This window comes from Dendrobates tinctorius, unplaced genomic scaffold (assembly GCF_039654945.1).
Source record: "Dendrobates tinctorius isolate UK_male_01 unplaced genomic scaffold, ASM3965494v1 ptg000029l, whole genome shotgun sequence".
NCBI classification, from domain to species: Eukaryota; Metazoa; Chordata; class Amphibia; order Anura; family Dendrobatidae; genus Dendrobates; species Dendrobates tinctorius.
In genome coordinates this window covers 22075490-22102150 of record NW_027361697.1, presented here as the reverse complement: position 1 = coordinate 22102150, position 26661 = coordinate 22075490, and the positions used below count along the sequence as shown (strand labels likewise).

General features: G+C 44.1%; 1 protein-coding gene and 1 non-coding gene across 2 annotated transcripts in view; both read left to right on the top strand.

The window, feature by feature from the left end:
• The window catches only part of BTBD8 (BTB domain containing 8), a 118214-nt gene that overhangs the window by 58041 nt on the left and 33512 nt on the right, over window positions 1–26661 (top strand). Inside the window, exons 8-11 of the mRNA XM_073571461.1 lie at window positions 14487–14575; window positions 14743–14845; window positions 19453–19635; window positions 23864–24001. Of these exons, the coding sequence (XP_073427562.1) occupies window positions 14487–14575; window positions 14743–14845; window positions 19453–19635; window positions 23864–24001 (513 nt within the window). The remainder of the gene's footprint in view (window positions 1–14486; window positions 14576–14742; window positions 14846–19452; window positions 19636–23863; window positions 24002–26661) is intronic.
• On the top strand, window positions 5595–5699 carry LOC141086033 (U6 spliceosomal RNA). The gene has a single exon (XR_012231474.1). It is a non-coding gene; the product is annotated as a U6 spliceosomal RNA (small nuclear RNA).

Here is a 26661-nt window from a genome sequence, read left to right as displayed (position 1 = left end):
GCAGAGATTTCGGTACCGACAATCTCCGCGGTACACATTCCCGGCGTAGACAACTGGGCCGCCGATTTTCTCAGCCGCGAGGGTCTCGCGGCAGGAGAGTGGTCCATCCGGAGGTATTTCTTCAGCTCTGCCGTCGTTAGGGAACCCCGGACGTCGATCTGCTAGCTTCTCGCCTCAACAAGAAAGTCCCACAGTTTGTATCCAGGGCTCGAGATCCACTCGCAGTGGGCGCCGACGCTCTGGCCATTCCTTGGTCGCAGTTCGAGCTCCCCTACCTGTTTCCTCCCCTGCCTCTTCTTCCCAAGCTGTTGAAGATCAAAGCAGAAGGAATTCCAGTCATTCTCATCGCCCCGACTTGGCCCAGAAGGTCTTGGTTCGCGGACATTGTCACCCTTCTCCCGGACGCCCCCTGGAAGCTTCCAGACAGGGCAGATCTGCTGTCTCAAGGCCCGATTTGCCACCCCAATTCTCGGCCGCTCAATTTGACGGCGTGGCTGTTGAGACCAAGGTTTTGAAACAAGCAGGATTCTCCGGTCGGGTAATTAATACCATGATTCGAGCCAGGAAGCCATCATCTTCCAAAATTTACTACCGTACTTGGAAGGCCTATTTCACTTGGTGTGAGGCCAATAACATCGCGCCCATGTGCTTTTCGCTCCCTTCCGTTCTGGCGTTTCTTCAGGCAGGGCTGGATGCGGGGCTTGCTCTCAGTTCCTTGAAGGGTCAAGTTTCGGCGCTGTCCATTTGGTTTCAGAAGATGTTGGCCTCCCGCCCTCAGGTCAAAACCTTTCTTCAGGGCGTGGCTCACACGGCTCCTCCGTATCGAGCGCCCGTGGATCCATGGGATCTTAATCTGGTTCTTGAGGTTCTGCAAGGTTCTCCTTTTGAGCCTCTCAGGGATATTTCCCTTTCTCTCCTTTCTTGGAAGGTAGCTTTTCTGGTGGCCATCACTTCCATCCGGCGCGTGTCAGAATTGGCGGCTCTTTCTTGCCGCTCTCCTCCTTTCTTGGTACTTCACCAGGACAAGGTGGTTCTGCGGCCTCCGCCCTCTTTTCTTCTGAAGGTGGTGTCCTCCTTTCACCTCAATGAGGATATTATTCTGCCGTCCTTCTGTCCGAGTCCAACTCACCCTCGGGAGCGGTCCCTGAACAAGCTGGATCTGGTCAGGGCGATGAGAGTCTATCTGTCTAGGACGTCTTCCTTGCAAAAGACAGACTCTCTTTTCATCATTCCAGATGGGGTGCGGAAAGGTCACCCGGCTTCCAAAGCTACTATTGCTCGCTGGATCAGATCGGCAATTTTGGAGGCCTACCGGGTTAAGCATCGAGTGGCCCCTCCGGGGATCAGAGCGCACTCTACCTGGGCAGTGGGTGCTTCCTGGGCGGTACGCCACAGAGCCTCCGCGCTGCAGCTTTGCAAAGCTGCAACCTGGTCTTCGGTTCACACGTTTGTGAAATTCTACAAGGTCCACACCTACGCTTCGGCGGACGCCAGCCTAGGTAGAAGGATCCTGCAGGCAGCGGTGGTGAGTCCACTGGCCTGATGGAAGTTTGTTTCCCACCACAGGGACTGCTTTGGGACGTCCCATGGTCTCTGTGTCCCCCAATAAGGCGAATGAGAAAACAGGATTTTTGGGTTGCTTGCCGTAAAATCTGTTTCTCGGAGCCTTCATTGGGGGACACAGCACCCTCCCATGTTCTACAACTCCTGTTCTTACTTTGGTTGATTGGTTACAGTTGAGTTGTTTGTTCTGTTTTCAATCTATTCTGTTACTTCTCCTACTGCTTTCTCACTAACTGAGGAATTCCCTGCCGGTAGGTGGGGTGTACACTGCGGAGGAGTAGCTATCCTCTTTTTGTGCATAGTGTCAGCCTCCTAGTGGCAGCAGCATACACCCATGGTCTCTGTGTCCCCCCAATGAAGGCTCCGAGAAACAGATTTTACGGTAAGCAACCCAAAAATCCTGTGTTTTTTTTTTTTTTTTCTTTCCACGTTGCTTTAGTTCCTGTGAAACACCTGAAGGGTTAATCTTCTTGAATGTAGTTTTGAGTAGCTTGAGGGGTGCAATTTTTAGAATGGTGTCACTTTTGGGTATTTTCTGCCATATAGACCCCTCAAAGTGACTTCAAATGTGAGGTGGTCCCAAAAAAAAAAAAAAAATGGTTTTGTAAATTTTGTTGTAAAAATGAGAAATCGCTGGTCAATTTTTAACCCTTATAACTTCCTAACAAAAAAAAATTTGTTTCCAAAATTGTGCTGATGTAAAGTAGACATGTGGGAAATGTTATTTAGTAACCACTTTGTCACATAACTCTCTGGTTTAACAGAATAAAAATTCAAAATTTGAAAATTGCAAAGTTTTCTAAATTTTTGCCAAATTTCTGATTTTTTTTTTTTCACAAATAAACGCAAAAATTATCGACCTAAATTTAACACGAACATGAAGCCCAATATGTCACGAAAAAACAATCTCAATCACTAGGATCCGTTGAAGCGTTCCTGAGTTATTACCTCATAAAGGGACACTGGTCAGAATTGCAAAAAATGGCCAGGTCATTAAGGTCAAAATAGGCTGGGTCATGAAGGGGTTAAACTCACGCCCTGACTGTGAAGATTAGTTAGGGTCTGTGCGCACGGAATTTATTATTGGCGCAGATTCGCTCCCCCAGAAAAAAAATGCCTGAAATATGACTTGAAAGACTCAGACTCTTCCTAGTCGTTTCTATTGCAAAATCACTTTGCTGTCCATATGGGGTGGTCCAAAAGTAGGTGGACAGAAAATATTTATTTTGATTTATATATAAAATTAAATTTACTAACACAAGCATAACATTGACAATTACATTTTATTCTGAACAATAATACAGAAGCCCTTAAATTTTTTCAATGCAGGTGCTCAAACTGTTTTCCATCACAATTTGCACAGCTTTGAAGTCTGCCTCTTAAGGTACTGTCATTAGCGATGTACCAGCGATCCTGACCAGCGATATGACGCGGTCAGGATCGCTGGTACATCGATAAGTGGTCGCTAGTGAGCTGCCACACAGGCAGATCTCACCAGCGACATCGCGGGGGTCACTACTTACTTGTCAGACGAGGCGATCCTGACGTCCTCCCGCCCGCGTCCACGCGTCGCTCGTCGTCACAGCAGGAAGCTGATGACGAGAAACAGTCCAGGACGTTCTTGCGCGATCAGCGATAACCAGCGGGGGAGCGGTCGGAGGTAAGTATCAGACATAGCGATATCGCTAGCAATATTGCTATAACGTCACAAAAACCAGTGACGTTATAGCGATATTGCTAGCGATATCGCTTAGTGTGACAGGCCCTTTACGCTGCGACAAACATTTTTGCACAAGTCTCTTTGGGTATTAATTTCTTGAAATGCATCTCTTATGTCATTTTTCAATTGCTGACACGTTTTGGTTTTCGACTGTAAACTTTGTCCTTGAGTACGCCCCAAAAGAGAAAATCCATTGGGGTCAAGTCTGGTGAACGTGCCGACCAATCAAGTGGGCCTCTTCGGCCAATCCATTTATTAGGAAATGTTTCATCAAGATACTCACAGACTACTCTTGAATAATGTGGAGGGGCCCCATCTTGTTGGAAATAAAGGTCATTTGAATTGGGCTGTTGCTGTAACTGGGGAACAACTTGATTCATTAGAATTTCGAGATGCTTATCTCCTGTGACTGTTCCATAAAAAAATGGTCCAAAAACACCAAAACTTGAAATGCCACCCCAAACATTGACACCAGGCTCATTTAGTTGTTGCTCTAATGTTAAATGCATGTTCTCATTATACCAGTAAATACAATTGTCTGTTAATATGGCCAGATAATTTGAAAGAAGCTTCATCACTCCTCATAGTTATCTAAAATTACTGGATTTTCTTCAATTTTGTTAAGTATAATCTCACTAAATTGCAGCCGCCTGTCTGGATCATCCTCCAATAAACCATGAAATAGATGTGGACGATAAGCTTTCCACCCAATAGATTTCAAGATTCGCTTGATGGAAGCCCGTGAAATTATCAATTCTAAAGAGACTCTTCTGGTGGACTTTTTTGGACTCTGAACAAATGTTTCAGCCACAAGTTGTTTATTTTCTGTACAGGCAATTTTGGGTCGACCAGTTTCATTAAGGATTGAGCCAGTGGCATCGAATTTGTCACGAATGCAGTTTTATGGCTTGTCTCTTTGGGGCTTGAGTACCAAATGTTTCAACCCAATTTGCTCTAACTGTTTCGGCATTTTGAGATTTCCAATACTCTTTTAAAATCCAATTTCTTTGATCTGTATTTAAATTATTTGCCATTATGGGTTATCTGAAAAGAAAACAGATTTGGGGGAGATTTATCTATGAAAACTGGATCTGTGAAACTGACTCAGTTGCCCTTAGCAACCAATCAGATTCCACCTTTCATTTTCCAGAGTCTGTGAAGAATGAAAAGTGGAATCTGATTGGTTGCTAAGGGCAACTGAATCAGTTTCACTTTACACTGAGGTGTACTATTCAGACCATACTTTTTTATTTTATTTTTCAATCTTTTACTCTTATACTTTTTCTTTGCATGAAGGGGTGACGGAACCTTTCAAGGCTCCGATCTCCCCAAACCAACAGGTGAGCACGTGGATTGTTACCTCCACATATCCTCTCCTGCGACGTGGGATGCCATTGCCTGGGCTGATTTCAGGGGTGACTGGTCCCTTAAAGGGCACCGATCTCCCTGCACCATCAACAGACGAGCACATGGAGTGTCGCCTCCATGTAACCTCTTCTGCAGCCAGGCCTAATGCCGGACATCTGGCCCTATCCTCCCGGGGTCTTGAACTCTGTGGATGTACAGCGGTACCCCCTTTTGGTGTCCGTGCAGCCCCCACTGCATCACCACTCTTAAAGCAGATGATGGAAGGAGGCAGACAGTTCCTCTCCACCTCCCTAACAAAGGGATGGTGAATGGAGGTTGTTTCCCCTGCACCGTCCATGCTGCAATACCTGGACCTGCAGCAGAACAGTAGAGTGCGTGCGCTTTCCTCGGCGCTGAAACCCAGTCATCCACGGCGGCTCCATGCCGGGACGCGCACCGATGGTGAGTGGAGCCCGTCGGCGGTGGGCCTCTGCAGCGGGATATTCAGCACTAGCTCCATGCTGACAGGCAGCCTCAGCCATGGCTTCCCTGTGGCCCTCCCTCTCCCTGAGGTAACGCTCCGGCCGCCCGCAAAATTTAGGTCCCGGCTTAGGCCCAGTCACGGAGCATTCTCGAGGCTCCGCTCACCGGATGACATCGGCGCCATCGGTGTCTGGCCAGATTTATGTGCATAGGGTGTCATGAGCCCTACATGTGGTGCGCACCCCAAGATCTGCTCCCAGCGCAAACATGACACACACATGTCTGCAGGATTCCTTCCCAGAGCTCCATTCACCTGCTGCTGTGCTCTCGCCTCTGATTGTGTCTGACTGCAGTGCGCTCCACCGTGGCGTTCCCCCCCTCTCCCGGGTAACGATCAGCCCGGCCGCAGAAATTTAGGCCCAGGCTTGGGCGCTATTCACGCAGCAATCTCGAGGCTCCGCCTACCAGATGACACTGCACCGTGCTCGCTTCGGCAGCACATATACTAAAACTGGAACGATACAGAGAAGATTAGCATGGCCCCTGCGCAAGGATGACACACATTCATGAAGTGTTCCATATTTTTAACCTAGGCCATGCCCCCGATCTGGCATTTCTCGCTCTCTGCGAGACTTCCAGCCTCTGCAAACCCCGGGGGCCTTCTTTGTCCACCCGGGTGATCTCTCAGGATACAGTGGATTACATGCCTGAACGCTGAGCAGTGCCCAACTTAAAGGGGCACATCACATCCACGGTAGATCACTGGAAGGCGCTTGGCAGCATGGGGTCCTGGGATCAAAATCCCACCATGGATTTATTGGACCTGGAGCACCAACGGGCAACAGTCCTGGGTAAGTGCTCTGACTATGCGGTCCCATTGTTTTCCCTGCAGAGAATACAGGGATTAACATGTGAGGGGGTATCCTGTGGTACAGCCTCATTTTGCAGGGACTGGTATCTACACTGCACTATAGCCCTCCGAGTGGGCTTTGCCGCTGTCGCAGCCCATGACGTTACTGGTCACAGTGATGGTCCTTTCATGATCCCTCCTCTATCGGTCTGGGTCTACCAGCCTGCCTCGGATGACGCCTGCATATTTAATGCAGATTAGCACTACAGCCTTGCATTGCTGGGATCCTAGGTTCAGATTCCACCAAGGATCATGCGAACTCAGAGCGTGTTTTCAGGCGAAGAATCCACAGACTGCAGAGGGGCGATGGATCCCTTCAGAGTTCCGTTCTCAAAAAACCCACAACAGGCGGGAACGCGGAGTCTCTCCTCCACGTTCCCCCTCTTACACTGTTCTTGTGTGTTATGGCCATGCTGGTGTTGTTCCAGGCCAACAGACCCCTGCAGGGTACTGTTCTTCCCACTCCAACAACAGATGGTAACTGGGAGTGCCGCCTCCGCCTACCCCCCTCTTTACCCAGACCCATCTCTAGCTCTGGCTCAGGTCAGGCGGTGCTTTTTAAAAGGTCAGCAGACTATAGAGGCAAGATATCTCCTTTTTTCCCTTGTTTTGCAGAAGGAATGGACACCTTCCTCTGGAAGCAGCAATCAGTTCTCCTGAGACGGGGTATATTTATTTTTAAAAAAATTTGTATATTAACCAAGAAAAAAAAGGAGAAACATGTACACATATACATGAGACGGGGTATATTTGCTGCATGCAGCTACCTGTGCTGCACTTACTACATTAGTGCCATCACCATAGGCACTGTGATTCAAGGAATGGCGAGCAGCCTCTGAGTCTAAAAGGTCCTTGACATATACCCGCCTTATCAGAGCAAGCGGTTATTTAGAGAAATGCTAATTCAGCTTCTCTCTGACGCCACAAGAGGAAAAGAATAAACTCCTTCTCCAGCAGAAGTCTAGATATCTTTTTTTTTTTTAGTCATCATCAAGCACGTTTCTGGGTCTTTTTCGTGGCATTTCCGGCCAAGCCAATGCATGCATTTCTTCTGGCTCGAGGCGTTCCTCTCTTGGGGACAGGAGTATCACAGGTCTCATTTTTAAAACCGTCTAAGCTTAGTAGGACTGATTCATGTAAACTAGATCTAGGGGACACAAGTCCCACAGATTTTTGGCCAAAGAACTGTCTTATCTGGTCTACTCCAGTAGGGTAGGCAGATTTCTATTCCTATTTTCGTCTTATCTGACTTTCTGTCCTTAGAAGGGGCCAGAGACTTGGGGTCTTCCGGATATAACTTAGAGTTTTTCTTCTCTACCTCTGGCATGAAGAAAGATGAAATGGCACGACCCATCCTGGCACCTGTTTGTGGATATTCCGTTGTTTTCCCTCTGACCGAGAATTCCTGCACTTCACCATTCGCGAACAGTATTTTTAAGTCACGGCTTTGCCCTTCGGCCTCGCTATCGCTCCCAGAGTGTCCTCAAAGGTCATGGCGGCTCTCATGTCCATCTTGCCCTCTCGTTCTACACTCCTTGGGCGATACTCTTTCTCGTCTGGCCTAGCTTATAAACTTATATACAAGTCTTCCCCTGTTTCAGCCCAGCAGATATCCCCTTTTTAGGGATGACCTTGGAGGGTTAGTGATTCTCCCTCAAGACAAGGTCCTAGCCCTTCAAAAAGGAGCCCGCGCACTTGGCCACTCATCCTCCCATTCCATCTGCTTTGTCATGAGAGTACTGGGAAAATTCGTGGCAGCAATGGAAGCGGTCCCTTTCGCTCAGCTGCATCTCCGTCCCCTGCAGCATACTTTTCTAGCGGCTTGAGACAAATCCGTTCTCCCTCAACCGCCGGTGCCACTTGTCCATGCAGATCAGGCAGCCCCTCAGGTGATGGACATTGAGATCTTCTCTTATCCAGGGAAAATCCTTTCGCCAAGCTCAATGGCTAGTGGCGTCTACCAACGCCAGTCTCTTTAGCTGGGGAGCGGTCTTTCATCTCCACACTGCTCAGGGACGTGAGTCTACTCGGGAGTCGAGCCTCCCGATCAATGTCCTGGAGATTTGAGCTATCCAGCTGGCCCTGCAGCAGTTCCTGATTCTCTGGCTGGTCACCCCCATCCGAATTCAATCGCATATCGCCACGGCTGTGGTATATAGCAATCATCAAAGGGTTAACCGCAGCAGGGCAGCCATGCGTGAGGTAGCCCACATTCCCCCGCTAGGCAGGGAGGAACCACTCGGTAATTTCCAGAGGACTCTGGATGTCGATCTTCTGGCTGGAGGAGTGAACGCCAAGGCATCCAACTTCATAGTTCAATCTTGCAATCCAAAGGCCTCGGGGTGGACACACTGTTTTAGTCCATGGCATCAGTTTCGTTTTCCGTACGTGGTTGCACCGATTTTTACTCCCGAGGGTCATCGGGAAATTCAAGACAAAGGGGGTCCAGAAGTCCTAGTCGCCCTGGATAGTCACGCCTAGCGTTGTATGCAGCGTTAGGGCAGATCGTCGTTGTTGTCTCCTGGCAACTGCTGGATCATCCAGATCGGCTCTACCAAAGTCTGATTTGCCACTAGAACCCAGGGGCCCTGTGTTTAACGGCTTGGCCGGCGAAGGTTCGGTTCCAGCTCAAGCTAGGTTCTCTCAACAGGTGGTTCCCATCATGTTTAGCGCTCGAAAGCCTGCATCAGCTCGCATCTATAACAGCACCTAAAGTCCTTTGTCGCATAGTGCAGAGTCCACAGACGTCGTCCTACTGTCTCCCCGTTCCCTCCAATTTGGAATTTCTCCAGACTGGCCTGGACTCGGGTTCGGCGCTTAGCTTTCGTAAGGCCCGGATCTTGGCCTTATCTGTTTTTTATTCCGGTGCAGCATTGTTTCCAAAATGCAAGTGAGGATTTTCATTCCGGGGGGTCTTCCAGATGGTACCCCCCTATAGAATTTCGTTAGAGGCCTGGGACCTTAATTTGATCCTGGGCGTTCTTCAGGAGACTCCTTTCAATCCATTGCTGGATGTCTCGTTGATAGTTCTGACTTGGGAAGTCGCCTTCTTGTCGCAGTACCATTTATCAGGCGAGTCTTGGAGCTGACCGCTCTGTCTTGTTGAGTCCTTTTTTCCACCAGGGTAAGGTGGTCCCCAGACAGTTTCTCACCTTTTTTTTTTTTTTTTTTTCTTGCCCAACATGATCTCGTCATTCCACCTTATTCAAGATTGTCTGTTATGAACGGGTCACCGAGGAAGATAGTAGTAGCCGTGGAGCGTTCCTACGATGCCCTAGACCAGGGTTTCCCAACTCCAGTCCTCAAGGCACACCAACAGATCATGTTTTCAGGATTTCCTTTGTATTGCACAGGTGAAGCAATTATCACCTGAGCAATACTAAGGAAATCCTGAAAACATGATCTGTTGGTGTGCCTTGAGGACTGGAGTTGGGAAACCCTGCCCTAGACGCCTCGGCACAGTCGGAGAACTAACTAAGCCTAAAGCCAGAAAGGTGAAATCTAAACTGCCCCGGAGCAGATCCCCAAAGGAATAGATAGCCCCCAAACATATATTGTCGGTGAGACAAGATGAGACAAACACAGACAGAAAATAGACTGAGCAAATGATGGGGCCCATACTGTCTAGATAGGACAGAAAAGACACTGTCTGCAATCATCACGCAAAAACCCTAAAAAATCCAACACATCTGATATACAAAAAAACCCGAGGCCACACGACCTCACCCCCGCTAGATCAGCATTCTGGTGTAAACTGGAAGCAAAGCAAAAGATACTAATATAACCAGGGACTGAACAGACTGACACAGGCTGTAACATATGGAGCGGGGCCCAGCGCTGCCCCCAGCAGGGAGTACGCTGAACCCTCGCAACAAAGCAGAAAGCAAAAAAAAGCACAACCAGATTAGATGCAAAGGATTAGCAAAAGAATCACTTAACTGAACCATGCAGATCAGGCAGGAGACAGAAGAACTCAAAATGCACAAGGAGGAAATCACCAGCAACCACTAAGGGAAGCATGCCCACTTATATGCTCCCAGCCAGCAATCCCAGATTCCCAATCATCATCGTCAGGTGGCAAACTTCCATCAAACTGGCCAGCTCCACTACTCCCAGTAACCACCAGAGGGAGCTCTGGCTCAGAAATCCGAGCAAGGGAATTAACAACCGTGCTTCCCTCATCTGGTCCAGCACATCGCATGGAAGCACCTCTTCATGCCCTGCTTGTGGTGAGGTCCCAGAAAATACATCTCGAGGACGGCGCCCTTCCGTAAGTATCTTCAGGGCCACAATAGCCAGAGAGATTCACTGGGCTATTCAGGAGGCCTACTGCATCAGAGGTAAGCCTATCTCAGCGGGGATTAAGGCACACACTCCTCCATTTGTGGACGCTTCTTGAGCCTTTGGCATAAGGCGGTGTCAGAACAGGTCTGCAAGGCTGCGACTTGGTCCAGTCTGCATACATTCTCAAAGCACTACAGTATTCACACTCAGACTCCTGCACATGCGCCCCTTGCCAGACGTATTCTGCAAGCGGTAGTGGCTCTTCTTTAATCAGTTAGTACATGGGGGTCGAGCTGTTGTGGTGTTCCCCACCCAGGGACTGCTTTTGGATGTCCCACGGTCTGTGTCCCCCAATGAGGCGAAGGAGAAATAGGGATTTTTGTGTACTCGCCGTAAAATCCTTTTCTCCAAGCCAATCTTTGTTCTGCTTTTTTCGTTTGATGTGTTGTACTCTGATATATTAATGATCTCCTACTGCTTTTGCACTGAACTTGTTCACTTGGAGCCAGCATGAGGGTGTATACTGCAGGGGAGGGGCTAACTTTTTTTTGACTCAACTTAGTGTCAGCCTCCTAGTGGCAGCAACATAACACCCATGGTCTGTGTCCCCCAATGATTGGCTCAGAGAAAAGGATTTTATAGTGAGTGCACAAAAATCCCTATTTTTTTTTTTTTTTTTTTTCCTCGTTTTGGGTTTTCAAAAAGTCTTGGTGGGAAAAAAATTAGAAAACTCCTTGTTTTGGATCTCCTAAATAGACTGCACATATCCTAACATAAGCGTGTGCAAATGGGATAACAAGCTTATAAAAAGCACTTCCTTGGTTCGTAAAGTGTAAGATCTAAAATCTGTATAATAAATACATGGTCTTGAATTAATGATCTATAATTACAACCTACCACCTCTTCACTGGGTGGGTAACGGATGGGATTTTACAAGAAAATTGTTGGAGTCCTGTTATGAATGGGTCACCGAGGAGAAAAACAACACGCTAAGTCTCAGAAAACCAGAGAGGTTGGTAACTATACAGATTGCAGATCCCCTGATCTTAACACACAACTAGCAGCAGTCGTGGAGCGTGCCTACGATGGTCCTAGATGCCTCGTCACAACCGGAGAACTAAATAAGCCTAAAGTAAGAAAAGGGAAAACTAACTCCCCCAGAGCAGACCCCAAAGGAAAGACAGCCCCTCACATGTATTGACGGTGAAGCAAGATGAAAACACAAACAAAGGCAGAAAAATAGGCTGAGCAAACGATGGGGCCAAACTAACTTGAAAGGACAGGAAAGGAAAGATACTGTCTGCATCTGCCAAAAAACCCTACCCAAAATAATGTCCAACACTTCTGATAACAAAATTAACCCTGAAGTCACTAGACTTCTCCCACTATATCAGCACTCTGAAATATTCTGAGACAGAGCAAAAAAGAGGCCAATCTAATAAAAGGCAAATTGGCAAATACAGATAAATAAGAGTGGAGATTCAGCACAGCCTAGCCGGGCTGGCTGACCACACACAAACTGAGCTGACCCACAAGAGCAAGTGTGAACATTAGCAAAAAACAAACTTAACTTGAGAAGAATGGAGCAGAGCTGAAGTCCAAGACCTGAGAAGCAGACTGAATCACCAGCAACAGGATAGAGCGTCGGCTGTCTTATATCCAGTTTGATACTCCAGAGATCCAATCATTATCCTCCTCATCAGGTGGCAGACCATTACCAATTAAACTAACCTCACCACCTCCTGTCACCACCAGAGGGAGAACGGAAGGAGAACTCCCAGCTGGTGGAGCAGAAAATGAGCTCATAACAGAGTCCCCCATAGATGATTGAAGAGTAAGGGTACCGTTACACTTGGCGATGCACCAGCAATCCCGACCACGATATGACCCGGTCAGGATCGCTGGTGCATAGCTAACTGGTCGCTAGTGAGCTGCCAAGCAGGCAGATCTCACCATCGACATAGCAGCGGTCTGGGGTTGCTGCTTACCTGTCAGAGGAGGCGATCCTGACGTCCTCCCGCCCGCGTCCAAGCGTCGCTCGTCGCCACAGCAGGAAGCCCAGCAGGAAGTGACTGACGAGAAATGGTCCAGGACATTCTCGCGCGATCAGCGGGGGAGCCGGTCGGAGGTATCACACATAGCGATAGCGCTAGCAATATCGCTGCTGCGTCACAAAACCAGTGACGTTATAGCGATATTGCTAGCGATATCGCTTGGTGTGACAGGCCCTTAACTCTAATTTTTATTTGTATTTCTCTGATAAGATATATTGAGATTAATGGTAGTCAAGACACCAATTCTGTCAACAGTGAATAGAGCTTTCTTGTAATCAGCAGGGTTGCAGACGTTACTCTTTTCTCTGCCCTTTCTAGGTGATAAATTGTAATTTTTAGAAAACCATTTTAATACAATCCATCAACATTATAGAATATTTTTAATTGTTTATTTTCACTCTATTCTCTGATTCTTACTATCGTTCCCATATTTCCTAGTCACCTGCATTTAAGACTCTTGTGCATTATATCTCTGCTGTCTGTATTACAAGCCAATATTACGGGTAATAAAACTGCTGTGTTGACCCCTGGTAACTTTTTACTTTATCTTATTGGTGGACACAAAAATGTAGATATAGCTGGCTGCCACTAGTACTTGAAGATTAACCGTCGTTATAGTTTTATTTCCTAAAGCAATAGTGCACGTGAAGATAAGAAACTTTATAATCTATCTTATTAGAATAATATGCTTCTTTCTACTGGACGACTGATCATTAATTTTCAAGTGTTGGGTAAAATCTGTCAGTTCCATGGAGAACTGTAACTGATGTTTCAGAAGAACTTGCAGGGGAATGTCATTGCCTCTAGCTCCTCTCTCGTCTCGTCCCTCTCCATAGAATGTTTAAAGTACCGACTGTCATCTTGCCATTGTGAAAATTTGAATTCAGTGAACACAGTGAACAGTCATTCTAGGAGGTGAAAAGCTAATTTTTCTGATAAACTTTGTAACGTTGTAATTTATATTTTAAGTGTACTATTGATTTAAAAATGAAGAAAAAAACCCAGTTTAAATGAAAATTAAAATGACGGTTGCTCTTTTAGGAGATCTCTCCTCCTACCAGCTGTGACCCTCCTTCAGGTATTGAGCTATTCCGTTTGCAGTAGGAGAAGTTATGAAACATAAATGACCACATTTGTTAAATCTACTAAATAATAACCCTAAAAGAAACAAGGAACCTGTCCTATAAGGGGTGACCATATTGTTGGTGGGCTACAGGAAAGTCCATCTGAGCTGTGCTACATTTTTGTTCAAGAGGCAGCATAGGCAACAGTGTGGTTACTTGCCCTCTATAGAGGTAACGGGATGATCTTGGACCTGTGTATTTCCAACCTAACAGAAGGCTAGAAAAAAATTGTACCTGCCAATCCACTATGTCTGACTCCTACCTACTGTTGGGCTACACCCGATTAGCTCTGTGCCTGCAAGAGAGGCATAGCTGATGGGGAAGTAGTACTTAGTGTCTGCCCCTAGTGGTCCTGTGTACCACAATGGCACAAACAAAAAAAGGGTTTTCCACCATTTTGAAATTTTATTTTTTTTTAACCTTTTTTGTTAAAATGTATTAAATAGATTTATTGGAAATGCCTCCTTTCACATGATAGAAGAAGTGCGTGTCTAATAGATCTATACTCTCAAGGTACTTTTAATATTGAAATTTTAGCAGATGTGGACGTGTGGCCTCAGCTAGGTAGAGTACGTTATTTTACTCCACATGGCAATGTACGGTACATGGTCACATAACCGATTTTACAAAGCATTCCTCATTCACTTATGTGAGTCCAGTATGTGAAGCCTCTAGAAGTCCTTTAAACCGGTCTTTAGACACAAACATCGTGACCTCGTCTTCCCAGTGTTCGTGTTCCTTTTACATATTGTAGGAGTGTCCGTCTTTGAGGATTATAGACAGTCTTTTGTTTTCTTGTAACAATAAACTTGTTTCTTGAGCCGGACCAGTAGGAAGTAAACCATCTCAGAAACACTTGCCATCAGATCGTGGGAACTGTTTGTTGGTGATAATGCTGACGGGATTTATTTCTATCATATTTGTTACTGTTTTTCCGAAATCCTTGAAATGTCTTTCTATTTTCCCTTTGAGATATTTATTTTTATTTCCTGTGTTTTTAGCCTGTCGTCGGGATGCAGCAGTCTGTGTTGGAGTGTCTGTATATTGCTCATTCTGTGGGCGAGGAACCTTTGTATACTTCATGTATGCGGTAAGTACAGGGGGAAAATTTAAAAAAAAGTCCTTATTTTGTAGCCATTTTGTGTTGAGTTTGGCTTGGATGAAAGTATATTTACATATTCTGATAATATTGCAAAATATACCAGTTTTTTTTAACCTGTTTCTTTTTCTTTTTGCTTCATCATCCTCGTAAACTAGATGGATTGAGAAGTATTTTGTGAAATGTTGGTGTGAACGAAGCTTTGCCAATTTGCCAGCAGACTTGCAGACAAGCTGCCTTAATGTTTTGGTTCAGTCCCTTGTGAGTATAAGTAAGATAATTGTCTGTCTCTATTATATGGCAGGATATCCAGCAGTATTGTTCAACTAGTGGTCTCGGGCGGTAACATTTTGTTTCCATGCTCGGTCGCTTTTGGCTACCCCAGAGTTTTTCTAATATATTAAATTGGACGCAGTCAGTGATGCATGTGGATCCTGAACCTAACGGGATTTGCCTCGTATCCTGTAAATGCTACCAAATCCTTTAGTTGTGTCTGTATTTTTATAGTAAATTTTGCAAACATAAGGTAGTGTCACAACAGAAGCCGGAAAAAATAGAACCTAATAAAATTGTACTACATCATCATAGACCGTTAATTCTGCTTACCCAGCAGATGTGGCGCTCACTGGATAAACTGAATTATCTATAATCTATTTATTTAGACCAAAGTTAAAATTAGCTGCTAGCTCAGGGTTTCTGTTCCTGTCTTTTGTTAACAAGGGTTTTTAAATAGGTCACTGCCTCCAGGATCAAAATTAATTCTCTGTACCAGTAGTGTGGAGACCAGTGTCTGCAAATGACTGACACGTTTTAAAATGTGCTGCAATGACCGTGATCCTGGTGTTAATGTGATCGCTCGGGTCTCGGAGCCATTCTAAATGCTGTACAAGAATAGTGTATTATGTGCTTTCTGCAGACGTCAAGATGGTAGAAATAGCCGAGATGACATATAACTCAGCCTGCATCTACGCTTTCGTTCACTTGGGTGTAGTCTCCAAACCAGTGTTGTGATACTGGACGATGATCCTATAGTGATTACACATGGAAGAACTAAACAAAATTCAAGTTTAACATCCCATATGCACACCCCAATAATTCCCCACGAATAGTACACCGGTGTCTATCGTGGCCAATCGGTGAAGGAGAAAGTTTAATAGAATCCCTCAAAATTGAGCTGTACAACATGAAGATATGAAGATAGTAGTGTCTCATTATGACAATGTATGTAATGATTGTCAGGATTGCAAAATAAAGTGAAACTCCCTTGGATTTTTATTGTAGATCACAAGGTGCATGCATCCCTTCCTCCATAGACTTCAGTGTAAGGATTCGTGCACACGTTGGACTGAGTTTCCCAGAAGAGAAAATCGGTCCAAGTTTCAACATTGTTTGTTTCTGGTCCGTTTTTTTATACAGACCCATAGGCTATGTTCACACGTTGCGTTTTTGCAGCTTTTTTTCTGCAGGCAAAACCTGCTGTCTTGACAGTAAAGAAGCTGCTTGTAAAAAGAAACAGGTTTTGCTGCATATTCCCTGTGTTTTTGTTGTTTGTACATGCTGATAAAGTTTAATGCCCCCTCAAAAATCATGATGCCCCCCAAAAGCGAACCTGTTAGCAGGATTTTTCTTAGTAACGTACAGACTCTGTCAGGTTGGCAGTGTTAAACTTACACCTGGGGTGAAGAATTCCGTCTTGAGGTTCTTGTGTAATCAGTGTTAGAAGTTTTCAGGTAAAGAGAATGCCCATGCTCCGGGGCGGAACTGTAGACAGAGTCTTATCCTCCTGCGTGTTCTAAGCCAGAGAAGCCAAGTTAAAAGCCTGCCCACAGGCTGCCCCGAAGCACAAACAGTCTCTCTCTGTCTCTCTGATGAACAAGTTTGTGCTTTGGGGTGGCCTGTGGGCAGGTTTCTTCTTGGTTTCTCTGGCTTAGAGCAGGAAGAGAAGACTATGACTACAGTCCCACCTGGGCATCTCATTAACTGAAAACTTCTAACATCGATTACACAAGAACCACAAGACTGATTTCTTCACCCCAGGTATCATTTTAATCAGTTTAACACTGGTCTGCTTTTTAAGGTTTATGCACCAAGAACTCAGCAAAACCTGATACCTGCGTTTTTGAGTTTACTCATTGCTTTCTATGGGTGATAAAAGGCTGAAAGAAGTGACATGCTGCAGTTTGCAAAAATGCAACAGTTTTCCAGATCTGACAGTAAAAAACACCAATGTGTGTGCATCAGATTTCTGAAATCTCATAGCCTTTGCTGGTATTGTAAAACGCAGTTTAAAATTTGCATTAAAAAAACGCAGCAAAAAAGCAACATGTGAACATAGCCATAGACTTTCATTGGCGAATTTGATCCTACACTCAGATCAACATTAGATACGTCCTCGCAATTTAGTACAGACCACTCAGTGTGCCCAAAAATCACAAATGTGAGAGGATCCCCATAACACATGTACATACAATTGCCTATCTGTAAAAAAAAAAAAAAAGATAGCACTCATGCACGAAAAGCTGGCGTGCATGAGCCCTAACCTGTATGTGACTGCAGTTTGCTTGTAACCTGTTTGCGTTTTGGAGTGGTTTTTTTTTTTTTTTTTTCTTCCACAGCTAAACTACACTTGTAGAGAGCCAATTGTGTGTACTTATTTCTGGATCCAATATCTCAGTTGTGCTCTAAAACACCTGTTTTGGTGTACTGTATACGGCATAACAGATATGTCCAGTTTGTTTATATCTGGTTGGTTTTGTCCTTTCTCCACTTTTTGTTTGGGACTTTTAATTAGATGCTAATAATTAGTACGTTTAATCTAGTTTAAAAGGTAAGATAAAATTTTCTATGTGTAGATTGACACGCAGCACTCCTCAGAGCCTTGCAAACTCTTCAGTTGGCTCCTTGGGGGAGTGCCAAGAGTAATACTTGGGCTTCATTAATATGTCCTGGTTTAACCATGTACCTGAAAGAATGGTACCGGTGTCATTCATGTATAATCCATGTGTCAGACTTTGCCATCACATTACAAAACCTCTCCTATTTATCCGTGTGCTGTATATATTTTTTTTTTCATGGAGCCATTCTGTTGCATTGGCATTTTTATCTGTGATACAGGAGAAAAACTATGTCTTTTGTACGTTTTGCACAAACACATGGTCTGTGAAAAAAAGGACGTGTGAATAGCAGCCTAGATTATAATGGGTACGTGTTCGATCCGTGAAAAAACACAAAAATGGATAGAACACGTATGTGCAACACGGACGTCTGAATGACGCCTTAAGAACTATTCATATGTTCCATAAAACTTCCTTACTCGTCTATAAACTGTACATTGGTAATCAGCAACGTATATACAGGGTGGGCCATTTATATAGATACACCTAAATAAAATGGGAATGGTTGGTGATATCAACTTCCTATTTGTGGCACATTAGTATATGGGAGGGGGGAAACTTTGCAAGATGGGTGGTGACCATGGCGGTCATTTTAAAGTCAGCCATTTTGGATCCAACTTTATTTTTTCCAGTGGGAAGAGGGTCATGTGACGCATCAAACTTTATTGAGAATTTCACAAGAAAAACAATGGTGTGCTTGGTTTTAACATAACTTTATTCTTTCATGAGTTATTTACAAGTTTATGACCACTTATAAAAATGTGTTCAAAGTGCTGCCCATTGTGTTGGATTGTCAGTGCAACCCTCTTCTCCCACTCTTGACACACTGATAGCAACACCGCAGAAGAAATGCTAGTCTAAGGGGGTCAGATTCCTTGTAGGAATGCTCGGACCTGACACCCATAATGTGGTGGTGCACCATCTTGCTGGAAAAACTCAGGGAAGGTGCCATCTTCAGTGCATAAAGAGGGCAACACATCATCATGTAGCAATTTCAGATATCCAGTGGCATTGAGGTTTCCATTGATGAAGAATGGCCCCACTATCTTTGTACCCCATATACCACACCATACCATCAATTATGGGTGTCAGGTCCGAGCATTCCTACATGAACAGTTTCCTGGAAAGTGGATTGTTCATCATAGGCCAATGGAATGGCCACCAAGGTCTCCCGATCTGACCCCCTTAGACTTTTATCTTTGGGGTCATCTGAAGGCAATTGTCTATGCTGTGAAGATACGAGATGTGCAGCATCTGAAACAACAGATACTGGAAGCCTGTGCTAGCATTTCTTCTGCAGTGTTGCTATCAGTGTGTCAAGAGTGGGAGAAGAGGGTTGCAGTGACAATCCAACACAATGGGCCGCACTTTGAACACATTTTATAAGTGGTCATAAACATGTCAGTAACTCATGAAATAATAAAGTTATGTTAAAACCAAGCACACCATTGTTTTACTTGTGAAATTCTCAATAAGTTTGTGTCACATGACCCTCTTCCCTTTGGAAAAAATAAAGTTGGATCCAAAATGGCCAACTTCAAAATGGCCGCCATGGTCACCACCCATCTTGAAAAGTTTCCCCCCCTCCCATATACTAATGTGTCACAAACAGGAAGTTGATATCACCAACCATTCCCATTTTATTTAGGTGTATCCATATAAATGGCCCACCCTGTACAATAAAGATGGGTAAGAATATGTAATGATGTGTTGTCAGTCAGGCGGAGGATTCTGCACCTTTTCTATTGTCTGATAATTTGACTGTCGTTCTGTTACCACTTTTTTTTTTTTTTTTTTTTAATCCTGGCACACTTCTGGGCATACCAAAGTCTGTGAAGTCTGACATGCCATGTTGTCTGCTTCTCCCCCCGCCCCAAGTGTTAATGCTTGCACTATTAACAAAGCAGATGGCGCTGGGTAATTTCTTTGTATATTGCAGAGCATCTTCACAAAATCTTTTTTTATTTTATTCAGTCTTACAGGAATGCAGCTTTTCTGTTGATGGAAAGTGACCGGCTGATCAGCAGTCTTCCTGGAGTGAAGTGGGCAGAAAGGGCACGGAATTTGGCATCAGAATTACAGGAGGAATGTGTGAAATTTATGGTGGCAAACTTCTCCCAAATAATGAAAAGTGAAAGTTTTGCTCACTTGTTACAGGTAAAGGCTAAGTAAATTCTGTATTTATATTTGGCTACCCTTTGTGACATACGGTAAGATAGTATATTATTTTTTTTTTTGGTCCTAATTTTTTTTTAAAGTAAAATTTAACATTTTTAAACTACACATTCTTGGATCATTTATTGCTGTAGCTCCCTGTGCACATTTATATAGCAGGTGAACCATTTCCAGTAGGACATATGAGTGAATTAGCTTCTTATGGGGCAGAAAATGTGATAAGAACTCGAATAGCGGTTTTGTCAATTCAGCCTTAAGAGTTAACTTTTCAAATTATTTTTTTTTCAAACTTTTTGTAAATGGTCATTAGTATAAAACCCATAATAAAATTTAAAATACAGAATGACAGCCCTGATTAAGTCCATGTAATACATTAATTTTTAAAACCTTTACAAGAAGGGGCTGCAGACTTATTACACAGATTGTGTCTAATGGTTTTCATTGATGTCACTTTTTTACCAATTTTTACAGATGACCAGACGTTATACATTCATAATTTGCAGTCATGAGTTAGGGTGGCATGAGTTGGCAATCCTTCTGTGATATCAGCCCTGCACTAAAGAAAAACTGCAATTATGTATGCGCTGTATCTTAAGTTGAATTATTCAAAATATAAACGTCTTGTGTTTCCTCCATCTAGTAATCTACTTGCCTCAGTCATTCCGGTTGGGCGTTTGGTACAATCATAACTCCAAGGCAGCACAGTGGCTTGTAGCTTTGCAGTGTGGGGGTCTTGGGTTCAAATCCCACTAACAACAACATCTGCAAGAAGTTTGTGTGTCCTCCCCATGTTTGTGTGGATTTCTTCCAGATGTTCCAGCTCCCTCCCACACTCCAAAGTTAACACAGATTTAGGATGTGAGCACCAATGGGGATAGTGATGATCATGTGTTTAAAAACTAGTAAAATTATTACCTGCTGTTTTGGGGATATGTTAAACTCCTTTTATTAAAAAGGTTGTCCACTACTTTAAAATTGACCCAGGGATCTTCGTAATGAACCTTCGTAGTGAGCACCTTCATAACCGAGCAGTTCAGATAGACAAAAGCACTGAGAAAAGCCGATTGGTGAGGGTACCGGATGTGGCACCCCCACAATCATACATTGATATTTCCTAAGGCTAGGTCATCAATATTAAAGTAGAGCACAACCTCTTGAATCTCGTCCACGCTCATGTCACCTCCATCTCATGTCTGTTTTTTTTCTCACTGGAAAAACGTATTGCTTCTCTGATTCCTTCTCGTCTAGTAACTCATAGCTAAATACTATTGTCTTTCCCTCTCCAAATTCTACCTCCTTACTATTCTACAACCAGGCTCTTATTTTTGTCCCCCTTCACACCAATTTCAATACCTCTTCCCTGTGCCAGTCACTCTGTTTCTATAGTAAAGCAAAAAGATTTGCAGGACCTTGGTGCAGCAGCCACATCATTGGCCTGAGGTCCATGCACCAGAACCCAGTCATTTCTGGCAGCATTCCCTGGCCCTCTTTTCATTACTAGATCTGACGATACCCATGCGTCCTACTGCAATGATGTCACGTGAAGCTCACGAATCAGAAAAGGTATCGGGATGCCTGCCATTAGGAGGAGGTTTGGAGGGCTCTAGTATGGTGATCAGGAACTACCTTTGTAATCACTGGATCAGGGTCCTGCAAATCTTTTTGCTCAACTCTACTAGTCTCCTATTTATTTTTGGATACAATTGAATCCTGGAAAGCACATCTCCATAGCTCCTTGATTATTCTTGCCTCGAGTTCTCCACATTCTGCCAACACTCTTAAGAATTTCACGAAGATGGAAAAAATGTGTTTACAGGCAACCTGTCACATCCTTTATTGCTATTAAACTGCCCCCAATGTCATGTTAGTGATGCACACTGCATCACTAACATGTTTGTCTCAAGCAAAACGTCCCAATTTTTACTTAAAAAATCACTTTTTATACTTTGATTATTGCCCCACACACCTTGTGTTTCAGTCTTTGAGGTGGGGCAGCTCTAGCTTCTCAGTCAGGTTCAATCAAATGCGTTTTGAAATTCTCCACGTCCGTCACACTAGCATTCACAGTCGCTGCTCCCTATGTCGCCAAATTCTCCCAGCAGAACCGTGCTTGCCTAGTGATGCTCAGCTTTCCGGGCATGACACTGAATCTGGGTGTACCTCCCAGCTTCATATCCTATGTGACTCTCAGAGTCAGCGCGGTGAGCGGGAAGATGCGTACATAGCGTGCGCGCTAACATACAGACTGTCATGTGGCCACTGAGTCAGCGGTTCGGAGCATGCGCACATAGGATATGTACATCACTAACATGATACTGGGGGCAGTTTAATAGCAATAAAAGACAGGTTCCATGTAAAATAGTCAGCACTGCTGGAATAAAATACTCTTGACGTGATAAATTGGAAGGTTTTTATGATGACTACGCGTTTCAAGGATGAACTGGCGGTTTTCTCATGTGAAAAAAAAAAAACATGCAGGACACAGAGAAACATATACTGAAACGTTTAGGCCACGTGCACACGTTGAGTAGTTGAGGTTGTTTTAGGCTGGCTTCACATTTGTGTGTGGAGGATCTGAGGCCGTCTGCGGACTTCCTCCGGTCAGCTCCACCCACGGCCACACCTCCGGTCTGCTCCGCCTACGGCCGCATACTTCTGCATGCGGCCTGCGTACCCTATCTTTAGCATTGGTACCCCTTTTGAGAAAGCACCTAATGCGAAACGCGCGTCGCGGGTGTGCGGGGAGGCGCACAGACAGACCGGTGACCATGGGTAAGCGGCACTTTCATTTTTATTACCATATTTGGGTATACTAATTTGTATATCTTTTGTATGTGCACCTTAATTACTTGCCCTATTTTGGTGTACATATGTATTGTTATATACTTACCCATTATTCTCTATATATGAGAGATTAATATATTAATTTTTTGGTCTCTGCTGTTCTGTGTACTCCCGTATGTACCTGCAGTACTTTTTTTGTCCCTTTTTCCCTCCAGTGGCCTATATTGTTGGCATTTAATATTTATATGGAATAGTAAAGAATATATTTGTCTTTTATTATTTGTGGTACTTTTTGCTCCACACGTGTTCTCTTGTTTTGCCCATTGTATTTATGGAAGCTTTTTCACCTTGTACTCTATCTTGACTGGCATTTGTGCCCTTGTCTTTGGACCGAAGCAATTCCTTCGTTATTTATCCCTGACATTTTGTGCTGATTGTGACTTTCGTTTTTAATACATCTGCAGGCGGCCTGCGTACCCTATCTTTAGCATTGGGTACGCAGGTCATGTGGATGTATGCAGATGCCTCCGCATGCGTCGTTTTGACGATGCGGCGACCCGTGTCAAACGCATCATGTTGGAATTTTATGCGAATGCCGCATCGTCAAAACAACGCATGCGGAGGCATCAGCATACAGTGGCACGACCTTCGTACCCAATGCTAATGATAGGGTACGCAGGCCGCATGCAGAAGTATGCGGCCCGTAGACGGAGCTTCACGGAGGAAGTACGCAGATGGCTGCAGATCCTCCATACGCAAATGTGAATCTAGCCTTACCTCTTTATTTGTTCCACTCCTGGTTTTGGCTTACAATCAGAAGAAAAGTTTCATAGAAACATGTCCACCACTTCTGTGTTTATCACCCACGCCTGGTTTTGGCTTACAAATACTGATGTAATATACTGACTTTATGCTGAACGTGGCCTTGAAGTCTAAAAATTGCACCAAGATCCGGCAACTAGAGGAATGAAACAAACAAAATTTAAAAAATAGGAAGGATTGACTCTGCAAAAGCCTTTTCTTTTCTCCATCAATTCATTTCCTCACTTTCTGCTACCTCTTTTTTAAAAAGTTATCTTTCAACCCTCTAGTGGGCTTATCTTGGGGATCTCGGTGCTGAGCTAAGGAAACCCCAGCCCAAACCACTATAAAAGTAGTGTAAATGAAACCGTTACAAACGGTGTGGCCAAAGTGATTGCCGCCATGTCCTCTTTCCCGAATGTCACTCTGCGTTCAATTTTTCTTCACATGCTCCCAGGAACGCCTGTCGTCCTTTCGACACTGCTTTTGGGTTGAACTGTATTCTGCTCGATGCAGTTTCCATGACTCTATTATTTTCTTCACCTGCATTTTTTTTCTCCTGTATGTTGAATTTCTTTTAAATGAGAAAAAAACACAAAACATTTCATTTCTTCTTCTGATTTAGGCCCAAGGGATGAGCAGCCGACCATATCTTTTAGAATATGTCTTTAATGAAATTGAGAAAAACATTTCGTTTCAAAACTGTTCCTCTCTGTATATGGCTTTGGATGACTTATTACATTTGGCAGCAGAAAATGAGATGGTAAGTGTCAGTGCTCCCGAGATGGTAAGTTGCAGTGCTCCCATGATGCTGGATTTTAAGGCACCGCTGTCCAAAGTTCCTCCTCCGCGTAATGTCTTTCGAGAGCGACATGACACCATTGTAACTTTTCTATGTGAGTAATTTATTCAGCAATTACAGAACAAATCCCACCGTCCAGCTTATTGTGCATGTTCCATGTCATGCTTTTCAAGCTTAAATTCTAAAAAAAAAATAGGCATCTTTTGTTACAGAAGTACGGTCCATCTCAGTGTTTTTGACGCTGCGTATTTTAAATGCACAAAAAATGCATCATCTTGCCGTTCCACCAAAGTGGTTGAGATTTATAGAAAGAGTTGAAATTTATTTTATATAAATGTTTATATAAATGTTACATAAACTGACCTGTGGTGCATTTTTTTTTTTTTTTTTTTTTTTTTTTTTTTTTAAATCTGCAAAATGTCAATTTCTCTCATGGATAAGCTGAGCTTTATGTGCAAATGTTCTCCATAAAATTGCATTATATGCGGAAAATCCGTAGGTATAAAACCAAACACACATGTTCACTTCTACTGCGGAAATAGTTTAAAAACACAGGTAATAAGAGAAAGTATAAAAAAAAAAAATAAAGCAGCTGTATTTAAAACATGATATAACAAAAAGACAAAAACTGCAGCGTCAAAAGCGATCAAAACTCAAAAAATACAAGGGGGGGGGGACAGAAGTGACCAAATTAATCTAATGTAGAAAATCTGCAACAACAAAAACTCACTAAATGCTCAATGTGGGAACATTTAGAATTGAGAGTCCTCAATGGTTGATACCTTTTAATGGCTAACTGAAAAGATGGTAACAAGTTGCAAGCTTTAGAGACTACGCAGGCTAACACGGTACAAAGATATATATATCTTTCCTGTATCAATGTGGGAACATAACTTTTAGGCTATGTTCAAATTGTTTGCATGTAGTAGGAGTAGTTTACTAGAGTAGTGTCTATAATTGTCTCTAGGCCATTCATGGCTATGATTGTGACGTCTCAAAACTTGGAACATCTTTATATCTTCTCTACTGGGCATCACACATCACTTTCCTCTTATCTCCACTGCTCCCTGGCTCTCTTCCTCCTGCATTGTCTTCAGAGGGATCTAGTTTTCATGCTGGGCAGCAGATAATGGTGTATAGTGAACAGAACAGGAGAGCGGTCTCATAGAAGGTCTGAGTTATATATGAAGAATTAAGGCGCTACATTATACCTTGTAGTAGAGAAGGCAGCTGTAAATGGAGGTTGTATCTGTACGAAGTGATAGGAGTTCAACTACACCTACAGCAAACCCTAGCTGGACTAAAACAAGGGTGAGAGTACAGGGCTGAGTAAGAGAAGCGAGAACTACTTCTGATCTGTCACCTGGTGAGGATCCTTTAGAGCCTTAGCAATGCATGAGCAGCTTTAGTCTTTTCTGTTCATGCAGACTCTTCTTGTCAGTCACATTAATTCATCTGAAAAAGTTTAGAATTCATTTTAGGATCATCCTGAAATTTCACTCGAAAAACAAATATTCCTAATTTTTTGTGAGTAATGTATGGAAAAAAAACTTTAAAATATGAATTCAAATAAAATTCCCTTCCTTTTTTTCCCTTATTAAAAGGGTTACCCAATTTTTGGGTATATTTTGGTTTCTTATAATATTTACTTAAATTCTTGGGTTTGGGGGCTAAAAATCATTTTAGCAATTTACATATTTTGTATCAAATGACCAAATTGAATGCAGAAAAAAGCAAACGTGTGTAGTATGTACCCTAAACGTCAGCTTGTCAATCATACTAGATGGTGGCCCGATCCTAACGCATCTGGTATTCTAGAATATGGCCAGCGGGAGACCGACGTTCAAAAGATGATCCAGGACGATCCACAGCGATTGGCGATCTCACAGCGGGGGCCTGGTCGCTGCTGTGTGTCACACTGAGGCTAAGTACCCACGTTGCAGAAATGCTGCGGAAATTTCTGCAACTCCCGCCGCGGGAAAAACGCATGTGAATTTGCATGTGTTTCCCGCGGAAAACATGCATTTTTCACGTGCGGAATTCAAGCGCATTCCAAGCGATTTGAAGCATCGCTTGGAATGTGATTGACAGGTTGGTCACACTTGTCAAGCATAGTGTTTGACAATTGCGAACAACTTTTTACTATTGATGCTGCCTATGCATCTTCCAGTCCCAGTAATGCTTAGCGCGAAGGACAGGAGATGACATCGCTCTTGCGAGAGCGCAACGTCATCAGCGGTTACTGGGACCGGAAGATGCCGGGCGCGTGATGAGAGGAGGGAAAGAGTCCGGGGGCCGTCAGAAGGGGAGTATATCACTATTCTTTATTTTAATTCTATTTTTTACAGGTTTATGGTACCCAGGACCTGGAGGAGAGTCTCCTCTCCTCCGGACCCTGGGTACCATCTGCGCATTGAGCGCTGCGCCGGTCATCTCCCGGCTTCGTCGCCGTTGACCTCCATGCGGCAGGAGATGACCCGCGGCAACCTTCGGGAGATCAGCGGCTAGCGCCGCAGATCTCCCAACGATAGCGGTGGCGTGCGTTGTTTGAATTCCACGCCAATTTGCGTCAGGACTGCACTTGTCACTGACTGGTCGCGGTCAATCAGCGACGCCGGATT